We start from the raw sequence: 8,866 nt of genomic DNA, 5'->3' as shown, positions 1-8,866 counted from the left end.
GTAGATTCCAGATTTAATGCTAGGAATTAATATATGCATAAAATCGCGAAGAGCACACTTTGCAAATTCTAAAATCTTGCCATTATTTTTTTGAGAGTTGTGAACTATGAGGAATAATATAACATTATATATGTATATATAACTATAACCATTATATTCAACTTTTAAGAATCATATCACTGAGTTGTACACGTACTTGTAAATCTTCATTTTTCATAAGCCAGTATCATTTTTGGTCATTGTCCACGTATTGAAGATTTTTTCAAGAGTCATAAGCTAGATTGTACAGAGTGCAGAGTACTTGTACAGAGTATTTCTCAATGCATTATTATGATCACATGTGAATAAAAAAAATGTTTTTCATAATCCACTGATTTAACATTACATCTATTACAGTATTTTTCTTGTCGAGGAATGCCTTGATATTGTCCTCTTTCATCATAGATCAACAAATTTTTATTTACAGGGACGTACATGTATATATTTATATAATACTTATATACTAACATGCGCGGATCTAGAGGGGGGGTTGGGGGGGGGGGGGGGTCGGGGGGGGGGGGTCCCGACCCCCCCTGGAAAATGAAAATTTATTAAATTTACATAGTAAAATTATCGCGAAAATATGCCTCGGACCCCCCCCCCTGGCAAACACAATTATCCTTCGGACCACCCTGGAAAAATTTTCTGGATCCGCGCATGTACTAATATAATACTTTATATATATATTCCCCTGCTGCATAAACATTCAAATTTGGTTTCTCAACCGCATGGGCCGCCATTTACACATGTATCGCCTGCTTGTTGCAATGACTATGATTTGATCTATAAAATCACAAATATGCAATACTTGGATTTGAAAAAAAGATTATGTTATGAGCATATTGTAGCAGAAACATTAATATTGTCATTATATTTATACTAAGTCTAAAGGCACTAAGGACTTACATTTTTGTTGTAAACTATCTTGATTTACTCTATTGGAATTTCCTCTGACTCATTTCGCTCGTTAGTTGCAGTTCTAAAATAATTGTGTTGGCGATTATATTTTTGATTGTTTTTCCCATCTTTCTTCATCTCTCAGTTATCATTTTCATAGAACTTCATCTTGTACTGCTGTTCACATCGCTTTGAAACGAAGCGATCCTCTCGTCTTTCCCTCTCGGCTCTCCATATTTTGTTGCTGTTCGCGCCTACTACGGTATGTCGTAAATGACATAATTTTACCTATTCATTTGTCATTTACATTTTAATGAGGATTTAATGTGTGAAATATGATTAAAAAAGAATATTTTGAAAATTCTAACAGTTTGAAACTTACGACATGTTCATGTATGGAGACCCACTTGGGGTAAAACAAAAGGTGACAAGAAAACGTCCTTTTAACGCCTCATCCTTTCAATCGAACGTTAAGGTTTATTAATTTCAATTTCACTTTTTACTTCTTTTCAATATATAATTAGACATTATCTCGATATATATAGCAGAGGTGTGCTGTTCACACCGATTTCTTATAGATTTGTAGACCACACCCTCATTTTAAGAGCCTGTTCATCTATATGACAACATAATGTTCCAAGTTGTTATTAAAATGGTCACAATTAAAACAGCTATATTAATCATTATCTTCATGAAGGAAATATACAGTCGTGTGCTCTTATGTTTTCCATTTAGAAAGTGCGATCGAGTGCTTGTCTCTATAGCAAAGGTAGATTGTTCACAAGTTTCAACTCGTCTTGATCATTTAATTAAGACCTGCACATGTGATACAAATCTTTTCACATTCACCTATGCGACACTGTGATCAAGCTATGTCTAATCAAAATCCTTCTATTTGTGAATACATAATGATGGATCGGACAAGGAAGACCCTATAAAATATTTTTACTTTTGGTGCTAGTCAAGTGCGACATATGGTATCACACTTCATGCATGTTCATGACCACCCCTGAGTATATCCATCTTGCAAATACATCTACAGTGTGGATCTGCAGTGCCTCTAACACCCCTCACAGCAGCAAGATCTACAACTCCATCTCAGTTCTTTATCTCCATCAGACCAATCTTTCCATCAACAGAATAAACAAAACCATCAGGACTTAATTGCTGCTTGGAACTTGTTGTGATGAACAATTACCAATCCATATTCCTTCACAATCAATCACATTTTCTTTCCCTACAGCTTTTCAGAGGTTTTATTCATTTACAGCAGATCTTTATTGTATATAAAGTCATTAAAGTTAAATTAGATAATAAATTTGATAATGTAGAAAAGAAATCATTTTTGGGTTACTAAATGTTTCCAGTGAAATTGAGGCCATGGTGCGACAGGCCCGTGAATGGGAGTTTTCTGGGGAGTATGCCCGGGCAGTGGTGTGTTACCTCAAGGTCACTACCAACCTCACTGACGATAGCAACGTCCTAGAGAGGTGCTGTATGAAGGTATAAAAAGATACCTACACCAAATTTTGAAAGTTTGTTCGATATACATGTCTGATCGTTGTAGGCTGGTGATATAGCTGTGAAATTCTTGGGACAAGGAAGAGCTCAGACAGTAGCTGAGATTGCTGGACCGAGAAGTTTGAACAGGTCAGTACTCCCATTAATGCAGCAACTTAGAGCCTGAACAATGTGCTCAATGTCTTAAAAAGGTTTTATAGAATCCATGTAATTTTTTCTGATTTTACAATTCATTTGGTAAATTTAAAGCTAAACAAATTTAAATGAATTTATTTTCTTAGGTCTTATTAAGCAAATTTGTTTCATTTTGTAGTACATGTACCTTGACAAATTGATTTTGTTTTTGACTGCAGGCTGCAGAGCTGTATCTGAATGTTGACCTGATTAGGAATGCCATTGACATGTTTATTGCTGCTGAGGAGTGGAACAAGGCCAAGCGAGTGGCAAAGGAGTTAGAACCCAGGTACACGTTGATCAGCAAACAGACCTCATTAATTCAGAAAAATAACATAGAATTCAAATTTTGTTTATTTCTTGAAATAGTTTGTATATGTAGTAAAAACTCCATGAGCATGTTATTGAAAAATGACCTTTTTTGTAGATTGGAGGCCTATGTTGATGAGCGGTATAAAGACTCAAAAACCAAGGAAAGGCAGAGCAGGTATACAAACAGTGATTGAAATGTTGAATTGGTCAATAACAGAACTTTGTGATAAATTAATTTCTTTCTGTATTTTGTATTACAAAAGATGAACAATTCATTAACATTTTGATTTTGCTGTAGCTGGCCAGCGTTGATGTGGTGGGTGCTTTGGATATGTACATTGAGAAAGGAGAGTGGGAGAAATGTTTGGAAACAGCAGCTCAACAAGTGAGATATTAAATATAAAACTTTAACACAAAACATTCAAGTTTAATTTGTTTGATGTATTAGAGAAGTGGGATATGAGTGTGAAAGTTTATACATGTACATGTATGTATATCTGTATGCCATTCTTTTCATCAGAATGCCAAAGTTCTGCATAAGTATGCTGCACTGTATGCCACTCATCTAATAAAGAACAAGGATATCCGGAAAGCTCTGGATATTTACGTCAAGTATGGAGCCCCAGCCAATGCCCAAGTAAGAGTTTATACATATAATAACACTAATTTCATATTACATTTTATGACAATAAATTTTTCAAATGTTTACACAAGCTGTTAATCTACTTTTTCACAATCAGAACTTCAACATATACAAGAGGATATTCAGTGATGTTATAAACATGAGAGGCTTAGACAAACCAGAGGCATACCACACTTGGGGAGAGCTCAGAGATGTCATGTTTGACTTGGTAAGATACCTTTTCAGATTGTAAGCTACAATAACAATTTCAATATATATATGATGCATAAATTTTTGAACTGAAATTTCTAGAAAATTATAGAGTTTTGTCAATACAAAGTTCCATTCATACAAATTTTTGTTGAAATTCTGTAATTACTATGTGTACTCTAGAATTCTGAATGTTTTGTATTACCAGGTATTTACAAAGATAGAATTTACATTTATTATTCTCCTATAGCTAATTTTGTTGATTTCACAGATAAGAAGAATATGCAATTAGTGTTTTCATCTTTTGTGGGATTCAAACAAGCTGCCAATTTATGTTATTGTTTGTGAAAATGACAGCCACCATTTGGCCTGATCTTTGGAAATGTGGTTTGATTCATTATTTTGATTGTATTATGGACACTTTTTCCAGGTTGACAACATGAGTAAGGGCCCAGATGCCAACACCCCTCCTCATGCCGAGTTTGAGAGTCTGTTGTTGATTGCTCATTATTACGCTAACCGATCGGCATTCCAGCCTCACAAATCCCTAGAAGAATTGGCCACAAAAATAGCCATCAGCCTACTGAGGCACACCGACATCATTCCAACAGACAAGGCCTTATACGAGGCAGGAATGATGTGCAGGGTGATTATTTACATGTGTTCATAGGGAGTTATTAAATTTACAAAATCTTGATGTGATGTGACTTTTAGTTCTCATTGAATGTAAACTATTGTCTCGATTGTGGTTGTGTTATTTTATATTTTAATTGTACGTGTATTTATTTTTCAGAGCGTTGGATGGGAGAATGCAGCTTTTGTTTTCTTGAACAGATATCTAGACATCTCTGAGGTAAGAATTGTTAGAACTGTCAGAAATGTTATGAACCTTAACAGGCTCAAGAGCATGCAGTTGTTTATGCTATACTTCATGTGCTGTTTGTAGGCTATAGAGGAAGGGTCTCTGGACATGTTAGATCACAGTGATTTCCAGGATACAGACATTCCATTTGAAATCCCTCTACCAGAAAAGCCGTATTTAACTGTGAGTCATTTGTTATGTGGTAAATTAATCTTGAATTATTTTAATGTTCTTATTTGTTCTATTTAACTATGAGTCATATGGTTTGGTGGTAAATTGTTCTTGAATCATTTTAATGTTTTTATGGTAGGACAATCACTTACTGTGGAATCAACATTGTTCGTGGGGGAGCAATGTTTGTGGCTTTTTTGGATAAGCCTTGCCGATGAAATAAGATCCCCACAAACCTATACACAATCATTTGTTAAATGTTTACTAAAATTTTCCCAATTACACTACCAACAAAATTACATCCCCACGAACCAGGAAAATTTTGGCAACCCACAAACATTGACCCCAACGAATTAAAATGATTCCACAGTATTCATTTGATGGCTTATACAAGGAATAGATTATGCTTTTCATCTGTTAATATACATAAATCACTTATTCCTTTGATGTTCTATTCACAGTATCAATTATTCCTACACACATGTTTTAAACAGAATCACCAATTTCATTCATGTGGTATACACAAATCACTCATTTTATTAAATTGTATTTTCCCTTAATGTTTGTATACACAGAACCAGCAGCATGAGGAAGTCAAGGAGTGGGTGTTGGCCGTGTCCATGGATCAGAAAGTGGAGCAGGTGCTCCCCAGGGATGAGAGGAACTGTTACGAGGCCTCCCTGATAGCTCCAGACACCGGCATTCGCTCTCAACCATGTGTGGTCACAGGTACAAGTCTGTCTGAGTACTTGGGAAACATGAAATCAATGCTGTACAAATTTCAAGCTTTGTTTTTCAAATCATCATCTTTTCAATGCAATTTGGTTCAGATTTAAAATAAAAATGGACCAATAATTATTAGTCTCTCACAATGATAAGTTATTCAAATAAAAATTGTATAATGTATATGCACATACATTAACTAGTATGAGAATTATTTCAGAAAAACTTGTTAAGTATGAAGATGGATATAGCGAAATCTCGGATATAGCTAAGTTTTTTTGAGTCCCTGGTAAAATTCTTAAGAAATCTTTGTTAAATTTTACGGTTATAATGAATTTGGATATAATGAATTTACGGATATAGCAAACTGATTTTGAGTCCCGTAGAGGTGAATAATAACGAAATTTAACACTTTACTAATAATTTGTTTTGCAGTTAAAAAAATGCACAACCATTTAATAAAATAGTTTGAATTAATTTATTTTCGCATGAATTCTTCAATTTACAATCCGATTTTTAAAGGTATCACAAGAATAATTTTTTCATTCTAAGCCTCAAATTAGCAAAAATTGTAGTTTGGTTAAAGAAAATATGTATATAGTGAATTTGCTCTAATTAATATTACGATTTCGTTATATGGATATAACGAATTACGGATATAATGAAGTAAATCCATTGGTCCCTAGGACTTAGCTATAACTGAGTTGTACTGTTTTATGCATTTATAATAAGAATGTCTTCGTTCCATTCAGGATATCCTGTGTTGAAAAGTCCAATGGAATTCAAAAGTCCAGGCAAAGTAGCCAACAAGGATGACTGGAATAAACTCATCATGGCTGCAAAGGTAAGCAGTTTGTTTTATATGCATTGATACATGTAACAAAATTAAAGCTCTTATTGAAAAGAGTTCATAACTGGTGAGAGAGTGAGGGCATAATTGTTGAACACATTTACAGCTATTGACTTGCATTATACAGGTATCTCACAGTCCCGAGCTGAACGATGTGCTGAAGTTTATCGGTGTGTGGTGCGGATCCACACCCAATCCCAGCTACTCATTCCAGTAAACATGGACTTTAGTGCTGAACAAAAGAGGACTCTGTGATCTACTGTTGTGTTTCCGTCCGTTATTAGTGAATTTATTATGAAGAAAAAAATCTAGTAACTCAATTAAGATTTTTAGTTCTGTTTTTAAGGTTTTGAAACCAAAAAAAAAATGATTAATTGTTCCTATGCACTACCGTATTAGCTGTAACGTGCTCCATTGATTATTAGTATTGTCATTTTGAAAAGGGGAATAATTCAATGCAATAAAAATTAAAATAAGATAGCTGCCTGTAGCATTATATTTGGCCTGAGAATCAAAATCAAAAGATTTGATATTTATAACCACAGGTGAAAGTTTTTAAAGCAAGTGCCCTATGTTGACCAAATTCCAGTTTAACTGATCAATCTTCAGCAAACCTTGATACATCATCTTGTGATATTAATGTACACGACATGATTGAATGCTAAAACAGGTTTGAATTTCGAACATTACATGTGGGTTACAATTTTTGAACTGAATAACCTTTACATTTTAAAAGATGTCCACATTATTTAGACGTTTATGATTAATGTACCTATGGGTGTGTAACAGAGGTTGCTTCAAATACTGAGTCTTTATATCTAAGACAAGATCAAGTTTTTGGAACAGTTCAAATCAGGAGCTGGTAACTTATTCAATAAAATTACGACCTTAATTCCGAAGCGGAAAAATCAGTAAAGTTTCGAAAGGGCTAATCCAAACTAATCAAATCATGACTTAGATGCAGCGAATCATCAGTGTACGAATATTTTTTTTTTTTTTTTTTTGCATTTAGAAAAAATATCGTCTTGTTATATAAGTTTGGTGTATAAACTATTACAATCATAAACTGATACTGACTACAGTGATTGCTATTCACATAACGTTAGCTAAAAAAACACGTTACAAACTTGTATAAATACTTTAATTTCAAACAGTTTAAACATAAAATTCATCACAGTCAAAAAGTATCGCAGCAATAAATGGATGTATTTATCATAATTGTAAAAAAAAAAAAACAAAACAAGTTTAACAATAAAATACTTGTTTAGATATATGATCAACTTGTTCATAAAAGATTACTTGTAATACATATTGTACATATGAAATATTTTTAAAACGATAAACAGTAAACACCAGAAAGAAATAGCCAATAAACCACTTGCTCAGTTTTGTTCTGTTTTGTCAGTGAACCAATACCAAAGAGGCTGGCTTGGGTGGGGTGAGGTTTTGAGTGTCGGCGACAATCATATAGCCCAGTCTGGTGTATTTCTCTATGAGTGCTTCCAAAGTTTTGTCGCATTGTAGATAGCTTCGTTTTCTGAAGAAGTAAATTTACGTGTCTTTTACTAATTTTCAATATGAAGTTTAAAAAAAATGACGTTTTGACAATTGACAAATTATAATATATGGTATTTACTTTAAAATGAATGTCTCCTTTTTTCTTACCGATGATGATAATCCCCTTTCTTGCTCTAGTAAAAAACATCATTAGTTTGAAAGCATCCATTTTGTAGATTACGAAACATTCATGACTATTAGAGTACTAACATTAATTTCAGTACAAAAATCAACAAAGGTATTGCAAATATATATGCCAATGAATTATGATTATTGAAAAACAAACTTAAACAATGATAAAAGGATAACCACTTGCGTCAGATAGGTCAATGAACAGTTACATAAGAATTACATCATGATGGTTTTGTCATTAAATCATTAACATTTCTGAAAAAAGTTGCAACATTTCACATCTGTAACATCGATATAACAGTGATATAATTAAGATAAGACATGTTTTAAAATCCAAACATGACGTGCATCAATGATTCAAGATATGGACATGTAATACTGTGGTTTCGTTAATATTCAAGGGTATCAATTTTCGTGGATAAAATGAAAATCACAGTTTCAAGGATACGTAAATTCGTGGCCAATGACCCTATCAATACAATACAAAATGTTAATAGAAATTACTCTTCAATCAACACTTAATTTTGTGGATCAACTTAATAACGAAATCCACGAAAATTGGTATTCAACGGATATTGATGAAACCACAGTAACATTTTTCTATTATTATAGAAACAAATACATATAGAGTTAGATATCCAAATAAATAAATATTTTGCTCATTCCAAAATATGTCCATCTAGAGAATGGTGCAAGTGCCAGTTTTACAGTAGCTGTAACAAACGGTAAAAAAACTAAAACAAACGTGATCAATATTTAAAACAATCAAAAAGACAACTTATCACATACACAAAAT

At 33.3% G+C, this 8,866-nt stretch overlaps 1 protein-coding gene and 1 long non-coding RNA gene across 2 annotated transcripts; one reads left to right on the top strand and one right to left on the bottom strand.

The window, feature by feature from the left end:
* Nucleotides 1-2,810: 2,810 nt before the first annotated feature.
* LOC136270276 (intraflagellar transport protein 172 homolog) lies at nt 2,811-6,701 on the top strand. Its single transcript, XM_066067468.1, has 11 exons — nt 2,811-2,920; nt 3,059-3,118; nt 3,242-3,328; nt 3,464-3,580; nt 3,684-3,794; nt 4,206-4,421; nt 4,569-4,628; nt 4,722-4,820; nt 5,384-5,537; nt 6,284-6,375; nt 6,509-6,701. Exons 3-11 carry the CDS (start codon nt 3,275-3,277, stop codon nt 6,596-6,598), a joined length of 993 nt encoding a protein of 330 aa, XP_065923540.1. The 5' UTR covers nt 2,811-2,920; nt 3,059-3,118; nt 3,242-3,274; the 3' UTR covers nt 6,599-6,701.
* Nucleotides 6,702-7,505: 804 nt separating this feature from the next.
* LOC136270277 (uncharacterized) lies at nt 7,506-8,857 on the bottom strand. The gene is made up of 2 exons (XR_010708035.1): nt 8,047-8,857; nt 7,506-7,918 (listed from the first exon to the last, which is right to left on the bottom strand). It is a non-coding gene; the product is annotated as an uncharacterized lncRNA (long non-coding RNA).
* Nucleotides 8,858-8,866: the final 9 nt, after the last annotated feature.

The sequence above is a fragment of the Magallana gigas genome, chromosome 7 (assembly GCF_963853765.1).
Source record: "Magallana gigas chromosome 7, xbMagGiga1.1, whole genome shotgun sequence".
NCBI classification, from domain to species: Eukaryota; Metazoa; Mollusca; class Bivalvia; order Ostreida; family Ostreidae; genus Magallana; species Magallana gigas.
The sequence above is the reverse complement of the archived record's forward strand: the minus strand, read 5'-3'. Positions and strand labels throughout refer to the sequence as shown.